General features: G+C 46.7%; 1 protein-coding gene across 1 annotated transcript in view; it reads left to right on the forward strand.

Annotated features, from left to right (window-relative positions):
* Positions 1 to 18,225, forward strand: part of CHRND (cholinergic receptor nicotinic delta subunit) — a 28,485-nt gene extending 10,260 nt beyond the window's left edge. Inside the window, exons 7-12 of the mRNA XM_070945645.1 lie at positions 4,875 to 5,075; positions 6,300 to 6,411; positions 9,390 to 9,504; positions 13,714 to 13,924; positions 15,075 to 15,193; positions 18,037 to 18,225. Of these exons, the coding sequence (XP_070801746.1) occupies positions 4,875 to 5,075; positions 6,300 to 6,411; positions 9,390 to 9,504; positions 13,714 to 13,924; positions 15,075 to 15,193; positions 18,037 to 18,225 (947 nt within the window). The remainder of the gene's footprint in view (positions 1 to 4,874; positions 5,076 to 6,299; positions 6,412 to 9,389; positions 9,505 to 13,713; positions 13,925 to 15,074; positions 15,194 to 18,036) is intronic.
* Positions 18,226 to 22,428: the final 4,203 nt, after the last annotated feature.

Here is a 22,428-nt window from a genome sequence, read left to right on the forward strand (position 1 = left end):
GGGACTGAAATTTCAAGATGTTGGCTGCGACTGTATATATATATATATATATATAGGTCTTTGGTTATTCGGGTTTTCTCCCGCGTAAAATTGGAGGTTTCTTGGCAACGTTTCGACGAAGTCTCATTCGTCATCTTCAGGCTGGTGTCTTCGGCTTCGTGCTTCTAGGAGCAATGTGTGTGATCGCAGCTGTTTCTTCCTTTTAACTGCCAGTGGGGGTGTGAACTGATTGGGTGGGAGCTTGGCTGTGTTCTGATTGGGTGGAGGTGCGTTCTGATTGGTTGGGGGTTTGGCTGTGCTCTGATTGGATGGGGGGTTGGCTGTGCTCTGATTGGATGGGTGTGTGTTCTGTTTAGGTGGGGGCTTGGTTGTGCTCGGGTTAGTCTGAGTAGCAGGGGGATTTGAGCTGGTGAGCTGTGTTGCTGTTGTTTGGCTTCGTGTTCGTGGCCGTGCTACCTCTTCATGGTGGGTGTCAGTCTGCTTCATGTATGGATTGGAGGGGTTTAAAATGGCTAATGATGCAGCTGTGGTCTGGCTTCTGGTCCGGGGTCATGTCTTATCATTAGTGTGGGTTTGAGTCTGCTTTCTGCGTGGATGTGTGGTGGTTACATCCTGTGTGGCTCTCATGAGTGTGGGTCTGGTGCCATTCTTTGTGTTAGGGACTCGTTTGTCAATAAGGGCGGGTTTCCAAATGGCTGGCAGGTGGGAGGTATCATCTCGTTTATTCATGCTGTGTGGACGTTTTTCTATCTCGATGGCTTCTCTGATTATTCTGTTGTTAAAGTGTTCGGTTTTGGCGATAGTTCTGGTCTTTTTAAAGTCAATATCATGTCCTGTGGCTTTGAGGTGTTGGACCAGGGAAGAAGTTGGTTTCTCTTTCTTAACTGAGTTCTTGTGTTCTTCAATGCGTGCACTTATTCTTCTGTTGGTTTGTCCGATGTATGTGGTGGGGCAGGCGGTGCATGGGATTTCATATACTCCTTGATTTTCTAACTCAATTTTGTCTTTGGGGTTTCTTAGGATGGTGGATATTTTTCGGTTTGTGAAGAATGCTGTCTTGATGTTGTATTTGTGGAGGATCTTGCTGATTCTGTCAGTGGTGCCTTTTATGTATGGGAGGAGGGCTTTGCCGTTTTCTTGTTCTCTGTCTTGGATTTTAATGGGGGTTTCTTTTTGGATTAGGTTGGTAATCTTATTTCTTTGGAATCCATTGGATGTTAATACGTTAGTGAGAGTGTGTAGTTCAGTTTTTAGGTGTTGTTCGTCAGCTAAGCGTTTTGTTCTGGAGATGAGTGTCTTGGCTATGGAGTTGATCTGTGCTGGGTGGTGGTGTGAGAGTGCGTGCAGATAGCGGTTTGTGTGTGTTTTCTTCTGGTAGATGGTGTGTCCTAGGGAGCCATTGGATTTCCTGTAGACTAAGAAATCCAGGAAGGGAAGTTGGTTGTTCGCTTCTGTTTCCATGGTAAACTGTATTTTGGGGTGTAGGCTGTTGAGGTGTGAGGAAGTTGTCCAGTTTTTCTTTCCCGTGTGGCCAGATTATGAAGGTGTCGTCCACATATCTGAGCCAAAATTTGGGTTTGTGATCAGATTTTTCTAGAGCTTGGGTTTCAAAGTGTTCCATGTAGAGGTTAGCAATGACAGGTGAGAGGGGTGATCCCATGGGTGCTCCTTCTATTTGTTTGTATTTTTGTCCGTTATAGATGAAGTATGTGTTGGATAGGCAGTGGTTGGTCAGATCTAGGATGTGCTTGGGGGGGTTATATTTGTTTTGGATAACTGTCAGGGCTTCTTTGATTGGCACTTGGGTGAAGAGGGATATTACATCGACCTACATACAAACACCCGCGAAAACCTCAGAAAACAAATATATATATATATGTCTTTGGTTATTCGGGTTTTCTCCCGCGTAAAATTGGAGGTGTCTTGGCAACGTTTCGACGAAGTCTCATTCGTCATCTTCAGGCTGGTGTTCTCGGCTTCATGCTTCTAGGAGCAATGTGTGTGATCGCAGCTGTTTCTTCCTTTTAACTGCCAGTGGGGGTGTGAACTGATTGGGTGGGAGCTTGGCTGTGTTCTGATTGGGTGGAGGTGCGTTCTGATTGGTTGGGGGTTTGGCTGTGCTCTGATTGGATGGGGGGTTGGCTGTGCTCTGATTGGATGGGTGTGTGTTCTGTTTAGGTGGGGGCTTGGTTGTGCTCAGGTTAGTCTGAGTAGCAGGGGGATTTGAGCTGGTGAGCTGTGTTGCTGTTGTTTGGCTTCGTGTTCGTGGCCGTGCTACCTCTTCATGGTGGGTGTCAGTCTGCTTCATGTAAGGATTGGGGGAGTTTTAAAGGGCTAATGATGCAGCTGTGGTCTGGCTTCTGGTCCGCGGTCGTGACTCATCCTCAGTGTGGGTTTGAGTCTGCTTTCTGCGTGGATGTGTGGTGGTTACATCCTATGTGGCTCTTGTGAGTGTGGGTCTGGTGTCATTCTTTGTGTTAGGGACTCGTTTGTCAATAAGGGCGGGTTTCCAAATGGCTGGTAGGTATCATCTCGTTTATTCATGCTGTGTGGACGTTTTTCTATCTCGATGGCTTCTCTGATTATTCTGTTGTTAAAGTGTTCAGTTTTGGCGATAGTTCTGGTCTTTTTAAAACCCGAATAACCAAAGACCTACATACAAACACCCGCAAAAACCTTTTCTGAGGTTTTCGCGGGTGTTTGTATGTAGGTCTTTGGCTATTCGGGTTTTCTCCCGCGTAAAATTGGAAGTGTCTTGGCGATGTTCCAATGAAGTCTCATTCGTCATCTTCAGGCTGGTGTTTTCGGCTTCGTGCTTCTAGGAGCAACGCTAGAACATTGCTAGAACATTGCTCCTAGAAGCACGAAGCCTAAAGCACCACCACGAATGAAGATGACGAATGAGAGTTTGTCGAAACGTCGCCAAGACACTTCCAATTTTACGTGGGTGAAAACCTGAATAACCAAAGACCTACATATATGTGTGTGTGTGTGTGTGTGTGTGTGTGTGTGTGTGTGTGTGTTTTCTATCGAGACACCTGGTCTATCCCAGCATGTGGGAGGGAGCATACTGCACCCCATTCGCCTTTCAGCTCCAATCCAGGAGCCCTCAAGCAGTCGCATATATACACCCTGTTTCCCCGAAAATAAGACATCCCCTGATAATAAGCCCAATCGGGCTTTTGAGCGCATGCACTAAAATAAACCCCCCTCCCGACAATAAGCCCTCCCTGAAAATATTTAAACACATGTGCAGCTGGTCCCTGCCATTTCCTCTGGTTAGGGTTAGGGAGACAGAGCTGGAAATCAGGTAAGATGGCAAGAGGAGCTCTGTTTTGCTCCATGCACCCCGAAATAATAAGACCTCCCCAAAAAGATTTTTTTTTTTTATTCTACTGAGCCAGAGGGTCCTCAAACTTGGCAGCTTTAAGGCTTGTGGACTTTGAGGACCTCTGTACTAAGCTTTCGTCAGCCATCTGCTGACATTGTCAGAGTATTAAACTAACATTACAGAGATCTCTGCCTTTATATGCCATTAATCAATTTGGCCATTGCGCATGTTAATAGTCTCCCACTTGTAATCAGCTGTGTTGTTTTTGCTGTCGTCATGCTGGATGATGGAGGCTTAATTCCTACGGTTTCCTCCCTCCTAGCCTGCTTATCAATAGGGGATGATGTTAGCCTGTCAACCATCACAAACTTCGAAAGAGGAAGTAAGGAAAAATAATGGGAAAAAATGCAAAGAAGAAAAGAAGAAGGGAGAAATAGAGGGTTGGAATAGAAGACCTTCAAGGTCGCTTCCAGCTCTATTCTGAATTTGCACATTTATTGGACTTCAAATTTGCTTGGGGATTATGGGAATGGTTTGGAAAGGCCAGTGGGATAGCCTCTTTAAGCTGCTTAATGGCTCTCTCCTCTCTCTGTTTTCTCTGTCTCTTCTCTCTTTCTTTCTCTCTCTCTCTTCTCCGTCTCTCCTCTTTCTTTTTTCTCTCTTCTCTCTCACTTTTCTCCCTCTCTCTCTCTTCTTCCTTTTTCTCTCTCCACTTTCTCTTTTCTATTCCCTCTCTCCCCTTTCTCTCTCTCTTCCCTCTCCTCTTTTCTCTCTCACTTTTCTCCCTCTCTCTTCTCTCTCCTCTCTTTTTCTCTCTCTTCTTTCTCTTCTTTCTTCCCTCTCTCCTTTCTCTCTCTCTTTTCCCTCTCCTCTCTTCTCTCTCACTTTTCTCCCTCTCTCTCTTCTCTCTCCTGTTTTTCTCTCTCCTCTTTCTCTTCTCTCTTCCCTCTCGCTATCTTCTCTGTCACTTTTCTCCCTCTCTCTTCTCTCTCCCCTTTCTCTCTCTTCCCTCTTCCCTCTCTCCTCTCTCTCTTTTCTCTGTCTCTTCTCTCTTTCTCTCTCTCTCTTCTCCATCTCTCCTCTTTCTTTTTTCTCCCTTCTCTCTCACTTTTCTCCCTCTCTCTCTTCTTTCTTTTTCTTTCTCCACTTTCTCTCTCTCTTTTCCCTCTCCTCTCTTCTCTCTCACTTTTCTCCCTCTCTCTCTTCTCTCTCCTGTTTTTCTCTTCTCGTCTTTCTCTTCTCTCTTCCCTCTCTCCCCTTTCTCTCTCTCTTCCCTCTCTCTCTCTTCTCTCTCACTTTTTTCTCTCTCTCTCTCCTCTCTCCTCTTGTTTCTCTTCTCTCTCCCCTTTCTCTCTCTTCCCTCTCCCCTCTCTCCTCTCTCTCTTTTCTCTGTCTTTTCTGTCTCTTTCTCTCCTCTCTCCTTTTTCTCTCTCCTCTTTCTCTTCTCTCTTCCCCCTCTCTCCCCTTTCTCTCTCTCCTCTCTCTCTCTCTCTCCCTCTCTCCCTTCCTCTCCCTCTCCTCCCCCTCTCTCTGCCACAATCAGAAAATGGCGAATGGGAGATTATTCACCGACCGGCTCGCAAAAACATCGATCCGCTTGTCCCTCGAGACAGCAACAAATACCAGGACATCACCTTCTACCTCATCATTAAGCGCAAACCTCTCTTTTACATCATCAACATAGTCACTCCCTGCATCCTCATCGCCTTCATGATCATCCTCGTCTTCTACTTGCCGGCTGACAGTAAGCGGCTCTTTTCAGCATCCTAGACTTCCTGCTGAGGTCCAGTTCGGCCGATCTATGTATAGGTAGTCCTCGACTTACAACAGTTCATTTAATGACCGTTCGAAGTTACAATGGCACCGACAAAAGGGACTTATGACTGTTTTTCACCCTTATGAAAAGCATCTCCCATGGTCAGGTGATGAAAATTTGGATGCTTGGCAACTGATTCATATTTATGACAGCAACTGATTCATATTTATGACATGTGATCCAGGGGTGAAATCCAGCAGGCTCTGATAGGTTCTGGAGAACCGGCAGCAGAAATTTTGAGTAGTTCGGAGAACCGGCAAATACCACCTTTGACTGGTCCCAGAATGGAGTAGGAATGGAGATTTTGCAATATCCTTCTCCCAGGAGTGGGGTGGGAATGGAGATTTTGCAGTATCCTTCCCCCAGGAGTGGAGTGGGAATGGAGATTTTGCAATATCCTTCCCCCAGGAGTGGAGTGGGAATGGAGATTTTGCAATATCCTTCTCCCAGGAGTGGGGTGGGAATGGAGATTTTGCAGTATCCTTCTCCCAGGAGTGGGGTGGGAATGGAGATTTTGCAGTATCCTTCTCCCAGGAGTGGGGTGGGAATGGAGATTTTGCAGTATCCTTCTCCCAGGAGTGGGGTGGGAATGGAGATTTTGCAATATCCTTCTCCCAGGAGTGGGGTGGGAATGGAGATTTTGCAATATCCTTCCCCCAGGAGTGGGGTTGGAATGGAGGTTTTGCAGTATCCTTCCCCTGCCATGCCCACCAAGCCACACCATTCCCACCAAGCCACACCATTCCCACCAAGCCACGCCCACATAACCGGTAGTAAAAAAAATTTGGATTTCACCACTGGCGTGATCCCTTTTTGCAACCTTCTGACAAGCAAAATCAATGGGACAGCGATATTAACTGAATAACTGCAGTGATTCCCTTAACAACAGTGGCGAGAAAGGTTGTAAAATGGGGCAAAACTCACCGAGTAACGGTCTCGCTTAGCAGCTGGAACGTTGGATTTAATTGCGGTCATAAGTTGAGGACTACCTCTATTTATTAAATTTATTAAGGGGAACCTATTGAACAGCTGATGGGGGTGCAAAGGAGACATGCGTGGATGGATTTCCAAAAGGCAATAAATCTAGGAAGCGAAGAGGTGTCAAAAATTGGTGCAGGTGTTCTAAGGTTCAATTCTCCTCATGCTTTTCAGGTGGGGAGAAGATGACTTTGGCTATCTCCATCCTCTTGGCTCAGTCAGTCTTTCTGCTGCTGATTTCTCAGCGCCTCCCGGCCACCTCCTTCGCCATTCCACTCATTGGCAAGTAAGTCTTCCCAAACTTAAATAAAATTCCCTAAATTGGGAGCCTTCAGAGGTTTTTTTTTTTAATTGCAACTGCCATAATTTCCTACCTAGATTTCCATATAGATTTCATTCATTTATTTATTTATTTATTTTAATTTGTATACCACCCTACTCCCGAAGGACTCAGGGCGGTGAACAGCCAAATAAAATACATATAATACGAATGTTAAAAAAACCATTAAAATACAATTAAATAATTGGCCCGGAAAACGAAATTTAAAACACCCCAAATTCATAAGACAAATTTAAAATTGAAGAATTTTAAAAAATTTTTAAAAAGTTTAAAAGAGAGGTTAGGCCAGGCCGGCCTGCTGGAAAAGAAATGTTTTCATGGCACGGCAGAAAGTGCGCAGGTCCGGGATCCGCTGTATCTCTGGGGGGAGCTCGTTCCAGATGGCGGGTGCCCCCACAGAAAAGGCTCTCCCCCTGGGGACCACCAGTCGACATTGTTTGGCTGACGGCACCCTGAGGAGCCCCTCTCTATGGGAGCATACTGGTCAGTGAGAGCCTACTGGTGGCAGAAGGCGGTCTCGTAAATACCCCGGTCCTAAGCCATGGAGCGCTCTAAAGGTGGTAACCAAAACCTTGAAGCGCACCCGAAAGACCACCGGGAGCCAGTGCAGCTCGTGCAGGAGGGGGCTCACATGGGAGCGCCCCGTCGCTCCCATAAACACCCGCGCGGCCGCATTCTGGACCAGCTGGAGCCTCCGGGTGCTCCTCAAGGGGAGCCCCATGTAGAGAGCGTTGCAGTAGTCCAGGCGGGAAGTGACGAGGGTGTGAGTGACCGTATTTAACCGATCCAGAAAGGGACGCAACTGGCGAATCAAATAGATGGAAACTAATCAAGGAGAGAAGCAACCTAGAATTAAGGGAGAAACTCCCTGACCGTTAGAACAATTAATCAGTGGAATGACTTGTCTCCAGAAGTTGTAAATGCTCCAACACTGGGAAGTTTTTAAGAAGAGTCTGGGCAGCCATTCGACTGAAATGGAGTAGGGTCTCCTGTTTAAGCAGGGGGTTGGACTAGAAGACTTCCAAGGTCCATTTCACCTCTTCTCTTCTCTTCTCTTCTCTTCTCTTCTCTTCTCTTCTCTTCTCTTCTCTTCTCTTCTCTTCTCTTCTCTTCTCTTCTCTCCTCTCCTCTCCTCTCCTCTCCTCTCCTCTCCTCTCCTCTTCTTCTCTCTTCTCCTCTCCTCTCTTCTCCTCTCCTCTTGAAATGAGATTTCATCAAAGCCATGAGTGATAGGATTTGGTGATATCTCACCATTCGTTTATGGATTCAAGTGGGCGTATGCAGTGGTCCCTCTTCCTATTTTTCCCCGCCACTACCTGCGAGGTAGTTTGGCCTGAAAGAATGCAATTGGCTGAAAGTCTATGCCCAAGGCTGCACTCGGATCTATTTCTCCCTCGTGCTGATTCAAAGAGCCGAGGTGGCGCAGTGGTTAGAGTGCAGTACTGCAGCTACTTCAGCTGACTGCTAGTTCAGCAGATCAGCAGATCAAATCTCACCGGCTCAAGGTGGACTCAGCCTTCCATCCTTCCGAGGTGGGTAAAATGAGGACCCAGATTGTTGGGGGGGGGGCAATATGCTATTTAGTATACTGTCTTTGGTGTAAGCTGCCCAGAGTCCTCGGAGAGTGGGCGGCATAGAAATATGACTAATAAAATAAATAAATAAATAAACATCTTCATCATATACCCTGCAGCTAGTCCTCAGCTTACGACCATTCAACAACCAAAGTGATGCCAGCGATGGAAAAAAGGGACTTAGCACCGGTCCTCGCACTTACGACCTTGCAGCTGTCCCCTGATCCAAATTCAGATGCTTGGCAACTGGCATGTACTTATGACAGTTGCAGCATTCTGAGATCATGGGATCTCCATTTGCAACCTTCCCGGGGGCCACACTGCAAGCAAAATCAGTGGGAGAAACTGCCCCAGCAACAAGGTCGTGAAATTGGGTGCGACTCACTTAATTGACTCAGCCTTCCATCCTTCCGAGATCGGTAAAACGAGGACCCAGATTGTTGGAGGGCAAGTGGCTGACTCTGTAAACTGCTTAGAGAGGGCTATAAAACACTGTGAAGTGGTATATAAGTCTAAATGCTATCGCTATTGCTATTAATGACCGCATTACTTAGTGTAAAAAGTTCTGATCCCAATTGTCGCAAGTTGAGGACTAACTGTACAGACTTGAGCATACTAACGCCTCCTCTGATGTCATATATGTCATGGCATTATTCGCATGATGATGTCATTACCCATGCATGGAGCAATTCCTGTCCCAGCAGTCCCTTCAGAAGTCTCCCGAGACTCTTTGGAGGGCAAAAGGAAGCAGGAAATAAACATTTGAAAATATTAGCCTTCAGCCACAGTGGCGCAGTGGTGAGAGTGCAGTACTGCAGGCTCCTTCTGCTGACTGCCGGCTGCCTGCAATTTGGCAGTTCAAATCTCACCAGGCTCAAGGTTGACTCAGCCTTCCATCCTTCCGAGGTTGGTAAAATGAGGACCCAGACTGTTGAGGGCAAGAGGCTGACTCTGTAAACTGCTTAGAGTAGGGCTATAAAGCACTGTGAAGTGGCATATAAATCTAAGTGCTATTCCTTCCTTCCTTCCTTCCTTCCTTCCTTCCTTCCTTCCTTCCTTCCTTCCTTCCTTCCTTTCCTCCCTCCCTCCCTTCTGTGGTGGAACAGTGATTAGAAAGCAGTATTACAGGCTAACTCTGCCCACAGCTAGGAAGTTCGATCCTGACCAGCTCAGGGTTGGCTCAGTCTTCCATCCTTCCGAGGTTGGTAAAATGAGGACCCAGATTGTTGGGGGCAAGAGGCTGATTCTGTAAACCGCTTACAGAGGGCTGTGAAGCACTGTAAAGCGGTATATAAGTCTAAGTGCTATTGATACTGCTATTTTATAAATGGTCATGTATGATGCTGATAGGTACCTGCTCTTCATCATGATTCTGGTGACTGCAGTGGTGGTGGCATGCACCGTGGAGCTCAACATTCATTTTCGGACTCCCAGCATCCACGTCTTGTCTGAATGGACGAAAGAGGTAAGCCGGAAGGAACGATCCAAACTATAGATAATATAGTTATCGAATTGCAACTGTTCCTGGAACCACTGCCTTGAATTGCCATGGCGAGTCGGTGGCCGTATAAATTTTCTAAATAGAATTAAAAAATAAATCAATGGAATGGCTGTTCAAAGTTTTAAAGGCACTGAAAAAAAGGGGGGGGGGGACTTGGGATGGATTTTCACGCTTACGACCAGCGATTCGCTTAACAGCTGTGGCAAGAAAAGTCACAAAATGGGGGCAAAACTCACCTAACAACCGTCTTTGCTTAGAAACAAGAAATTTTGGAGTTAATTGTAGCTGTTAATTAAGGACTAATTTTCCCAAGTCGATATTCCCATAAATTAAAAAGAGACAAAAATGCTTGGTCTCCAGTAAATTCAGAAACTCTGTTCAGGCAACCTGTTTGAAGCAGGGCCTGAATTAACCCGTTTTCTAGGTTCCCTGTAATTTTAGAAAACCTGGTTTATCAGAGTGGGCTCAGACAGGAAATAACAACCAGATGAACTAATCCTACTTGATTGGGAAGCTACATTAACAGAATTTTGCAAATTAAGTTTTTTCTCCTCTTTCCTTTACATCCCAAGAAACTAGGGAGAGTCCCTTCTAAGTCTCTTGCTCTGCCTATTATGTAGCTGCAGGCTAAGCAGCCTCTTATCTAACCACTAGCTGGATACCCGTGCTCTGCTACGAAATTAGGTGATCGGGCTTGATAAATCGACACTTACATCTTGAAAATTAGTGAGTGGTTACGATCGGCCTCTCCTCTCCCCTTCTCTCCCTCAGGCTTGCCCCACAGAGGCCTCTCCTATCTTATCCCCTTCTCTCCCTCAGGCTGGCCCCACAGAGGCCTCTCCTATCTTATCCCCTTCTCTCCCTCAGGCTGGCCCCACAGAGGCCTCTCCTATCTTATCCCCTTCTCTCCCTCAGGCTTGCCCCACAGAGGCCTCTCCTATCTTATCCCCTTCTCTCCCTCAGGCTTGCCCAAAAGAGGCCTTTCCTATCTTATCCCCTTCTCTCCCTCAGGCTTGCCCCACAGAGGCCTCTCCTATCTTATCCCCTTCTCTCCCTCAGGCTTGCCCCACAGAGGCCTCTCCTATCTTATCCCCTTCTCTCCCTCAGGCTTGCCCCACAGAGGCCTCTCCTATCTTATCCCCTTCTCTCCCTCAGGCTTGCCCCACAGAGGCCTCTCCTATCTTATCCCCTTCTCTCCCTCAGGCTTGCCCAAAAGAGGCCTTTCCTATCTTATCTCCTTCTCTCCCTCAGGCTTGCCCCACAGAGGCCTCTCCTATCTTATCCCCTTCTCTCCCTCAGGCTTGACCAAAAGAGGCTTTTCCTCTCCTATCCCCTTCTCTCTTCCAGGCTTGCCCCATAGAAGCCTCTCCTATCTTATCCCCTTCTTTCCCTTTCAGGTGGGGAGTAGAATATCTAAACTCCCAGCTCTCAGGCCAGATGAGTCATGCACTGGCCATGCCCATACCCAAGTGGCAATTGGAACAGAGTTCTTTTCAGGTGGGGAGGGGGAATAGAACGTCTAACTCCTTAGCCTCAGAGCGGGTTAATAATAATATAAGAAATACTAATGATCTGATGGTCATTTCGAAAAATCCTTTCTTAGCGAGCACTTAGAAGCCAAGAGGAACATACGAGCCAAATTTCAAGTTTGTAGGCTTTACGGTTCTGGAGATTTCGTGATGATGTGTGAGTGGTATTTTGCTTTTATATATATCGATTCCCTTGATGGTGTCTCTTGCCCCAGTCTCCAAAGGTCTTTGTCACATACTGTTAACCACTGCTAACACTTCCCATTGTCCCAAAGATGCTTTTTCAAAAGGCAACTGGGCTTACTTTTTTTTTTCTTGAAGAGGTTTCGCTTCTCATCCAAGAAGCATCCTCAGTTCTGACTGAATGCTTCTTGGATGAGAAGTGAAACATCTTCCAGGAAAAACAAAGCCTAGTTGCCTTTTGAAAAGCAACTTTGGGACAAAACCACAAGGACCTGGATGACCGAGAATCTCCATAGGCATCAAATACTTCCATTGTCTGCGTCAACTGGACTTTCTTTGAAGACGTTTCGCTTCTCATCCAATAACCTTCTTCAGCTCTAACTGGATGGTGAGGAATGGAAGGATTTATACTCCTTGTAGATAGATGGTCATTTGCATCCTTTTAGAGGGTTGTTGAGACCACTTGGAGGTTTATCTGTGTCCTCAGGGTCACCTGAGTGGTGCAAATTTATTATTTAAATTGGGAGGCCGATTAATTTAATTTATTTTTAGTTATCTTAACTTTTATATTGTATGTTATTTTAATTTTCGGCTGTTCACCGCCCTGAGTCCCTTCGGGGAGAAGGGCGGTATATAAATTCAATAAATAATAATAATAATAATAATAATAATAATAATAATAATAATAATAATAATAATAATTTATTTATTTATTTATTTATTTATTTATTTATTTATTTATTTATTTATTTATTTATTACTTCAATTTGTATGCCTCCCCTCTCCGAAGACTCAGGGCGGCTCACAATGCATTTAAAATCATTATAAAAAACATTTAAGAATTAAAAACATTAAAAACATTAAAACTCATTCGCACCATTCATGGCCGGAACTTGCCGGATCGCAAGAGCGAGATCAACGGCCCCAGGCCTGCTGGAAAAGCCAGGTCTTCACCGCTTTTCGGAAGGCCAATAGGGTGGGGATGGTCCGGACCTCAGGAGGTAACTGGTTCCAGAGAGCTGGGGCAGCCACAGAGAAGGCCGTCCCCCGCGGGCCCGCCAGCCGGCATTGTTTAGCTGACGGGACCCGGAAGAGACCAACTCTGTGGGATCTTACCGGTCGCTGGGCGGTAGAAAGCAGTCTCGAAGATAACCTGGTCCTGAGCCATGTAGGGCTTTAAAGGTAATAACCAACACCTTGAATTGCGCCCGGAGACCAATAGGGAGCCAGTGCAGCTCGCGGAGAATTGATGTAATGTGGGTGTACCTAGGTGCACCCACGACAGCTCGCGCGGCTGCGTTCTGGACCAACTGTAGTTTCCGAACACTTTTCAAAGGTAGCCCCATGTAGAGCGTGTTGCAATAGTCTAACCGTGAGGTGACAAGGGCATGAGTGACCGTGAGGAGAGTTGGGTCCCGATCCAAGTAGGGTCGCAATTGGTGCACCAGGCAAACCTGTGCAAAAATGGTTGGGGAGCCTTCTTGGAACTGCTGAAAGGACCCTGATGTTGTCGCCTTTCCCATGGGTCGAGAGAGGGCTTTCAATTTGGACATAGATGGCCTTTTTAACCCCTCTTTCAAACCTCCAAGTGGCCTCAACGACTCTCTAAAAGAATGCAAATTTATTTTATTTATTTTTATTTTATATCCAATTTATATACCGCCCTTCTCCCTGAGGGCTCAGGGCGGTGTACAGCCGAATAAAAACATAAATTACAAACATTAAAATAGTATTAAAAGAATATATATAAATTTGGCCCCGTAATTTAAGAACAATAACAAACTCATTTAAAACATTTAAAAAATTAAGAAAAAAAAAGTTAAGCCAGCCCGGCTTGCTGAAAAAAGAGGGTTTTAAGGGCACGGCGGAAGGCACCGAGGTCTTGGATTCTCTTAATCTCTGGGGGACCAGAGGGTGGGTGCCCCCACAGAGAAGGCCCTCCCCCTGGGGGTCACCAGCCTACATTGTTTGGCTGATGGCACCCTGAGGAGGCCCTCTCTGTGGGAGCGCACGGGTCGATGGGAGGCCGTTGGTAGCAGCAGGCGGTCTCGAAGATATCTAGGCCCTATGCCATGGAGCGCTTTAAAGGTGGTAACCAACACCTTGAAGCGCACCCGGAAGACCAGCAAGGGCTATTAATCCTTCTATTCCTCCCCTCCCCCACCTCCAGTCAGAGCTGAAGAAGCTTCTTGGATGAGAAGCAAAATGTCTTCAAAAGAATAACAAGGAAGTCCAGTTGCCTCTTGAAAAAAAAAGCACCTTTTGGGACAAACGCTTCCATCGTTTCTGCGTTGTGCAGTTCTAAAAGGGGCCCATTCTGGCATGCGCAACTCGTGGCTGCATCTAATCCAGTTGGGTTTATTTTGGCACTTGGATGGGACACCATCAGGAGATCTTTAAGCTGCTGCCCAGACTGGAATGTTGAAAATAAACTTTTCCCTTTTCCTTCTTCTATCCACAGCTCTTCCTTGACACCCTTCCTCGCCTCCTGCACATGTCCAAGCCAGCGGAGAGCGACTTCACGCCGCAGGATGGCTTGCTGATCCGGCGCTCTAGCTCCGTCGGTTACATCGTCAAAGCGGAGGAATATTTCACCATTAAATCCCGCAGCGAGCTCATGTTTGAGAAGCAGTCGGAGAGGCATGGCTTAACTAGCCGGATTACCCCTGCACGTAAGCCCCAAAAGGGGAATGGGAGTGGCAGAGGAGGATGGGCCCAGTGGTTATAGTTAAGCCATCATGTCTCATGGCAGCGTGGGCGCCACTGAAAAGGTCTCTAATCCAGCCTCATTAAATTCCCTGGTTCATGACATGTAGGAAGACAATGGCTGACAGATACCTGTCAGGTTATAACAAGGGTTGGCAACCTTAAACACTCAAAGGTTCTAACCGGAAGTCCCCCATTCAATTCTGGAGCAGACCGGAAGTCTGGTTCCCCCACCATAGAGACTTCTCCTAGCGTGGCATTTTTTCCCCCTCTACCTATCCTAACCAAAAGCCCTATCACTGTGATGGCGAACCTATGGCACGCGTGCCACAGGTGGCACACGTAACCATATCAGTGGGCACACGAGCTCAGCTTCCGATGGGACTGGAAGTTGTCAAACGGGCCATTTTTGGCCTCCGGAGGGGTGGGGAAGGCTTTTTTCGCCCTCCCCAGACGCCTAGAGAGATCCTGGAGCCAGGTGAGAAAGAAAAACGGGCCTTCCAGGCCATTGCGTACCAGGAGTGGGATGAGCGGGGGGGCGGGTGGGTCGCATAGAATTATGGGTGTGGGCATGTGCGCGTCTGACCCCCCTGCCCTCCCCCCTTCCTGGCACGCGATGGCAAAAAGGTTAGCCATCTCTGCCCTATCAATTGTGGAGCCGACCAGCAACAGGGAGCCGCAGCAGAGGGATGAAAGAGCCACATGTGGCTCCAGAGCTGTGGGTTACCGACGACCCCTGGGCCGGCAGTGAAATCCGGCCGGATCTATCTGGTTCGCGCAAATCGGTAGCACTGGTGGCGGGAGGCTCTGTCCACCTGTCGGGACGTCAGTATGTTCCGTTTTTGGCCCTCTGCGCATGCGCAGACGAGGTCCGCGCACTCACATTCCCAAACCGGTAGTGAAGGTAAGTGCATTTCACCGCTGCCCTGAGCTATAAGAACCAAGAAAGACAGTGTTAGTCAACCATGAGCCGATTAGGGTCAAACTGCTAACAGTGGGCAGAGTTAGCCTGCAGTACCTCATTCTGACCACTGCGCCATCCCCGGCTCTCGTATTGCAGCTCTCTAGATCTCTTCAGTCCCTAACTCAGAGCTTCCTTCTTTTCACTCCCCCCAGGACCAAGCCCCCCCAGGGCAGGCGATTTGCAGGACCAGCTGTACAATGAGATTAAGCCAGCCATTGCTGGAGCCAACTTCATCGTGAAGCATATGCAGGAAAAGAACAAGTACAATGAGGTAGGGGGTGTAACGCGACCAGGGGGTCACCAATTTATCTTTGCTTCTTCAGACTATCCTTCTGAGCTTGGTTGAGAACAGATTTTCCCAACCGGGTGCTTGCACTACAGGTAGTCCTCGACGTACGACCACAATTGAGCCCAACATTTCCCGTTGCTAAGTGAAACAGTTGTTAAGCGAGTTTGGCCCCATTTTACGACCTTTCCTGCCACCGTCGTTAAGCGAATCACTGCAGTTGTTAAGTGAGTCACACGGTTGTGAAGTGAATCTGACTTCCCCGTTGACTTGGCTTATAAGCATGATTGCATGGCCCCAGGACACTGGAACCGTCATAAATATGAGTCAGTTGACAAGCGCCTGAATGTTGATCACGGGAGTGTGAGGACGCGGAAATGGTCATAAGTGTGAAAAATAATCATAAGTCACTTTTTTCAGCGCCGCTTTTACTTTGAATGGTCAATAAATGAACTGTTGTAAGTTGAGGACTATCTGTAAAAGCATAAAATAAATACCGTGTTTCCCCGAAAATAAGACATCCCCTGATAATAAGCCCAATCGTGCTTTTGAACGCATGTGCTAAAAAAAACCACCTCCGAAAGCTCCCCGAAAATAAGCCCTCCCCATAAATAAGCCCTCTCCGAAAATAAGCCCTACCCAAAAATATTTAAACTCATGCACAACCAATCCCTGCCATTTCCTCTGGTTAGGGTTAGGGAGACAGAGCTGGAAGAGCCCTGGCTAGCTCCACGCGCCCCAAAATAATAAGATCTCCCCGAAAATAAGGCCAAGCGCTTATTTCGGGGTTCAAGAAAATATAAGACAGGATCTCATTTTCGGGGAAACACGGTAAACTTTGAGATGAATGTAGCCAAAGCGATTAGCCCAATCACGAGCTATAACTTCAATACTTCAGCCTTCCATCCTTTCTAAGGTAGGTAAATTGAGGACCCAGATTGTGGGGGCAATAAGCTGACTTTGTATAAATATACAAAATTATGAAGGCTATTGCTTAACGCACTGTAAGCCGCCCTGAGTCTCCGGAGAAGGGCGGCATATAAATCAAATTAAAAAAAAAATATTTTCATTTTCTGCAGCAGAATGTGGTCAACAGTTGGCCAGAAATGGGGAAACCCACAGAGAGATGTCCTGTCCTGTCACAACTCACAACTGGTTGCTGAATTAAGCCAGTTTCAAGCTTAGCCTGCTGTCCAAGTGCCACTAGACCAATGGTCTCCAAATTTGGCAACATTAAGACCTATGGACTTCATCTCCCAGAATTCCTCAGTCAGGCAAGGCTAGCTAGGGAATTCTGGGAGCTGAAGTCCACAAGTCTTAAAAGGCTGGCTGGGGAATTCTGGGACTCGAAGTCCACAAGTGTTAAAGGCTGGCTGGGGAATTCTGGGAGTTGAAGTCCACAAGTGTTAAAGGCTGGCTGGGGAATTCTGGGAGTCGAAGTCCACAAGTTTTAAAGGCTGGCTAAGGAATTCTGGGAGTTGAAGTCCACAAGTCTTAAAAGGCTGGCTGGGGAATTCTGGGAGTCGAAGTCCACAAGTCTTAAAAGGCTGGCTGGGGAATTCTGGGAGTCGAAGTTCACAAGTCTTAAAGGCTGGCTGGGGACTTCTGGGAGTTGAAGTCCACAAGTCTTAAAAGGCTGGCTGGGGAATTCTGGGAGTCGAAGTCCACAAGTCTTAAAAGGCTGGCTGGGGAATTCTGGGAGTTGAAGTCCACAAGTCTTAAAGGCTGGCTGGGGACTTCTGGGAGCTGAAGTCCACAAGTCTTAAAAGGCTGGCTGGGGAATTCTGGGAGCTGAAGTCCACAAGTCTTAAAGGCTGGCTGGGGAATTCTGGGAGTCGAAGTCCACAAGTCTTAAAGGCTGGCTGGGGAATTCTGGGAGCTGAAGTCCACAAGTCTTAAAAGGCTGGCTGGGGAATTCTGGGAGTCGAAGTCCACAAGTCTTAAAGGCTGGCTGGGGAATTCTGGGAGTCGAAGTCCACAAGTCTTAAAGGCTGGCTGGGGAATTCTGGGAGCTGAAGTCCACAAGTCTTAAAAGGCTGGCTGGGGAATCCTGGGAGTCGAAGTCCACAAGTCTTAAAGGCTGGCTGGGGAATTCTGGGAGCTGAAGTCCACAAGTCTTAAAAGGCTGGCTGGGGAATTCTGGGAGCTGAAGTCCACAAGTCTTAAAGGCTGGCTGGGGAATTCTGGGAGTCGAAGTCCACAAGTCTTAAAGGCTGGCTGGGGAATTCTGGGAGCTGAAGTCCACAAGTCTTAAAAGGCTGGCTGGGGAATCCTGGGAGTCGAAGTCCACAAGTCTTAAAGGCTGGCTGGGGAATTCTGGGAGCTGAAGTCCACAAGTCTTAAAAGGCTGGCTGGGGAATTCTGGGAGCTGAAGTCCACAAGTCTTAAAGGCTGGCTGGGGAATTCTGGGAGTCGAAGTCCACAAGTCTTAAAGGCTGGCTGGGGAATTCTGGGAGCTGAAGTCCACAAGTCTTAAAGGCTGGCTGGGGAATCCTGGGAGTCGAAGTCCACAAGTCTTAAAGGCTGGCTGGGGACTTCTGGGAGCTGAAGTCCACAAGTCTTAAAGGCTGGCGGGGGAATTCTGGGAGCTGAAGTCCACAAGTCTTAAAGGCTGGTGGGGGAATTCTGGGAGCTGAAGTCCACAAGTCTTAAAGGCTGGCGGGGGAATTCTGGGAGCCGAAGTCCACAAGTCTTAAAAGGCTGGCTGGGGAAATCTGGGAGTCGAAGTCCATACTGTAAGTCTTATCAGACTTTTCCTGCTGTGGACTCAGCTTTGGAGTTGCTTGCAGGGTGTAATGAAGTCTTTGGCCCTTTTCCAATCCTTGCAGGAAAAGGACAACTGGAATCGCGTGGCTCGGACCGTGGACCGCCTCTGTCTCTTCTTGGTCACTCCCATTCTGATCCTTGGGACCTTATGGATCTTCTTGGTGGGAATCTTCAATCACCCTCCCCACCTCCCCTTTGAGGGTGACCCTTATAACTACAGCAACTATACCCCACGATTTATTGAAGGGTAACAATAATAAGGATATAATAAATAATACTAGAATATGATATACTGGTATACTAGATTCTGTAACCATTAGGTTCCTGTAATGCATATATGCCTTTGTATTTGTATTCACATATATTATGCCTTTATATTTGTATCTCCTGTAACAAACATATTCTGTTATTAGGCCTCTGTAATGTCTCTGGTATTTGTCAATTGTATGTTCCTGCCATTTGACCTGAACTCATATCAATCTTCTTCCTGTTTTTTCTTGTGCCGTCTAAGAGCACGGTACGTATCTCAGTTGGAACTGCAGACATCATCCGAGGGATAATTTACACTTCAGGTCTAATTTACACCTTTGATCTGTATAAGCTCCTTCCTTGCAGAACCAGGGGGTCAAATGAGCAATTGGGAGAACAAAGGAACGCTCAAGAAAAAAGATAACGCTAATTGGGAGGCTTCTATTCCTTTGCAGGGCAACAAGGAATACACAAACCTAAACGAGGAGGCCAGAATTTGGGTACTAAGCTGATGTCTCTGAGGGTATAAAAAGGACACCATACCTTCCCCAAGGTGCGGCTATCTCCTCACATGCAATTGTATCTGTATGTTCTGGGTATAGTCTCACCAGGGGTGAAATGCTCCCAGTTCGGACCGGATCGCCCGATCCGGTAGCGATGGCGGGTGGTTCGGAGAACCGGTAGCAAAAATCCCTGCGCCCCCCGCCCCTCACACACACACCATGCCCAGCTGAGCCGCACGATCATCAGAGGCTTTTTTTTTTTTTTTTTTACTTTTAAAAGCATTTTTTCTACAACCTCTTCCGACAAAAAAATGCTTGTAAAAGTAAAAAAAAAAAAAAAAAAAAGCCTCTGATGATCGCGTGGCTCAGCTGGGATCGTCAGAGGCTTTTCAAAGCATTTTTTTCTGCAACCTCTTGGCCGAAGAGGTGGTAAAAAAAATGCTTTGAAAAGTCTCTGACCATCCCAGCTGAGTTGCCTGATCAGCAGAGGCTTTTCAAAGCATTAGAAAAAATGCTTTGAAAAGTTTTTTTTTTTTAAAAAAAGTTGGCCATGCCTACCCAGTCACATAAACCCCCCCAAACCACGCCCACAGAACCGGTAGTAACAAATTTTATATTTCACCCCTGAGTCCCATCCATTATTTTGTTTTTGGCCATAAATAAAATCTGCTTCTTTTTGCGAGCCTCGTCTTGAGTCTCTCTCTTTCGCATTCTGGTGACTCAAGTATATTTTGGGACCTTACAATATCTAAAGCTGAGGAGGGCTGCCCTGCTCAGGCCACCAGCAGTGCAGATCAGAACATCTGTCACAGCTGCCAGATTCAGTGGATCACGATGAGAGATCTTACAGGCCCTTGCTGTGGCTCCCTCACCCCAAATATCTGGAGGGTTGTGTTCCCTTAAGTTATTTTTTTTTAATTTTTGTTGTCATTTTATTCCAGAGGTCTTCAAACTTGGCAGCTTTAAGTCTTGTGGACTTCAACTCCCAGAATTCCCCAGCCAGCCTTGCTGACTGAGGAATTCTGGGAGATGAAGTCCATAGGTCTTAATGTTGCCAAATTTGGAGACCATTGGTCTATGCTGGCTGGAGAATTCTGGGAGCTGAAGTCCACAAGTCTTAAAGCTGCCGAGTTTGAAGGCCTCTGTTTTATTCCTTAGGTTTCTTAGCCTTAGGTACCTTGAGACGTTTGGACTTCAACTCCCAGAATTCTATGCCGCCTGGGGAATGCTGGGAGTTGAAGTCCAGACATTGTAAAGCTGCCATGAATGAGAAATAGAGTTTAATAAAGGCTGCTTCCCAGGGATGTTTGGGAAAATCTGACACGGCAAAAGGATGTTTTGGTTGTTATTGTTTCTGAGGCTTTTGTTGATTTTTTATTTTATTTTTAAAAAGTTAGTTTATTCATCTTCACGGGTTCTGTCAATTTCACCATCCATTCCCGCATAGGGGTAAGGGCAGAATCTTTCCATCTTCGTGCATAAATCTTGTTGCAGTAATCACATATACTGAAATAATTTTCCATGACTTTTTGTCCAACTCTGCACTCAACAAGACGTTTCAGCTGAATACCCGCTAAATCCTTCACTTACGACAACAATTTGTGCCCAAAACTTCTGTGGCTAACTGAGACAGTTGTTAAGTGAGTCTTGCCCCATTTCACGACCTTTTTGCCTCAGTTGTTAAATGAATCACTGCAGTTGTTACTAACACGGTTGTTAAGTGAATCTGGTTTCCGCATTAACTGTGCTTGTCAGACGGTCGCAAAAGGGGATCATGTGACCCCTGGACAACGCAACAGTCATAAATATGAGTCACTTGCCTAGCGTCTGAATTTTTTTCACTTGGTTATGCGGATGCTGCAACGGTCGTTAAGTGTGAAGAAGGGTCACAAGCCACTTTTTTCAGTACTGTTGTTAACTTCAAACGGTCATTAAACGAACTGTTGTAAGATGAGGACTACCTGTATTATTATTTTTAACATCCTCTACGTGTATTTGAATCCATTTTTAAAGGTTCTTTTACGTGTCCATCAAGCATGATAAGATGCCCTTCCGTGCTGTTCACATTCCCAACATATATTTGAAATGCTTTTATACATTCTAGATAATTTCTCCGACGTCCATAGAATCGTAAGCCACCCAGAACAGCTTGGTTGAATTGAGTGGCTATAGAAATTGGACAAACAAATAAAAATAATATAGGTTTTATTTTAAAAAATTCTCTTTAAGAGCCTAACGTAATGGAAATTTCAAGCCCTTTGACCGCATATTTTCCCATGGATTCATCCGGGAGTGGGATTCAAAAATTTTAGCAACCGGTTCTCTGCCCATTTGCTGGATGGTCATGGTCATGGTGGGCGTGGTCTACTTGGCCTCCAGCACCACAGCGGTGGGGGGACACGTATTTGCCCTCCCCAAGCTCTGGAGGCTTTGTTTGAGCCTCTGGGAGGGCGAAAACAGCCTCCCCCAGGCTCCGGAGGCCGGAAACAGGCCTGTTTCCAGACTTCCGGAACCAGGCCTGTTTCCAGACTTCCGGAACTTCCGGGAGGCCCGTTTTTTGCCTTCCCTGAGCCTCCGCGCGGGCGCTGTACTAACTTGGCATCCAAAATGGCCGCATGGAGACTCCTGGGAGGGGAAGGGCAGGGTGGGCGGGGCCAGCCAGTCCTTGCAACTACCGATTGGGCGAACCAGATGTAAAATTAGCATCTGGTTTGCCCAAAACGGTCCGAACATGCTGAATTCCACCCCTGGATTCATCTGTATGTTATATTCAATATGGTGCAAACAAGCTGGTTAGTACGGACTTGGTGAAACATGTTGTGTGAATGCAGACAGAGGCAGAGAGCAAGGGGTTAAGAGAAATATCAGAAAAGGTTCGGAAGTCCCACCTTTTTCTACCAGGGTCGTCCATTCTTCTCTTCAGCTCTGTTCACTTTGCGATTCCGAAAACAATATCCTGAGGGACCTGGATGGAAAAACAAAGGTTGTTATAAACCAGGGATCTCCAAGCTTGGCAAACCTTAAGACGATTCGGGGATTGGAGGATAAAACATACGAAGAACAGTTGCAGGAATTGGATATGTTTAGTCTAATGAAAAGAAGGACTAGGAGTGACATGATAGCAGTCTTCCAATATTTGAGGGGCTGCCACAAGGAAGAGAAAGAAAAGAAGAAAAGAAACTTTTCTACAAAGAAGAAAAGGGAGTCAAGCTATTCTCCAAAGCACCTGAGGACAGGACAAGAAGCAATGGGTGGAAACTAATCAAGGAGAGAAGCAACCTGGAATTAAGGAGAAACTTCCTAACAGTGAGGACAATTAACCAGTGGAACTGCTTGCCTCCAGAACAGTAGTGGGTTCCAAATCCCATCGCTACCAGTTCGCTTGTAGCATGTGCAGAAGCGTCTAGGCAGGTGGGCGGAGCCTCCCATTGCCGCCGCTACCAGTTTCCCTGATCTGGTACGAACCGGTAGCAAACCACCACTGCTCCAGAAGTTCTGGGCGCTCCATCACTGGAAGTTTTCAAGAAGAGATTGGAGATCCATTTGTCTGAAATGGTATCAGGCCTGCTGCGAGAGCAGAGGGTTGGACGAGAAATCCTCCAAAGTCCCTTCCAACTTTATTATTCTGTTAAAACTCCCAGAATTCTTCAGCCAGCAGAAATTCTGGGAGTTGAAGTCCACAAATGTTAAAGTTGCCAAGTC

Source organism: Pituophis catenifer, unplaced genomic scaffold, assembly GCF_029215685.1.
Source record: "Pituophis catenifer annectens isolate HBS135680 unplaced genomic scaffold, rPitCat1.0.hap2 SCAF_6, whole genome shotgun sequence".
Classification (NCBI taxonomy): domain Eukaryota; kingdom Metazoa; phylum Chordata; class Lepidosauria; order Squamata; family Colubridae; genus Pituophis; species Pituophis catenifer.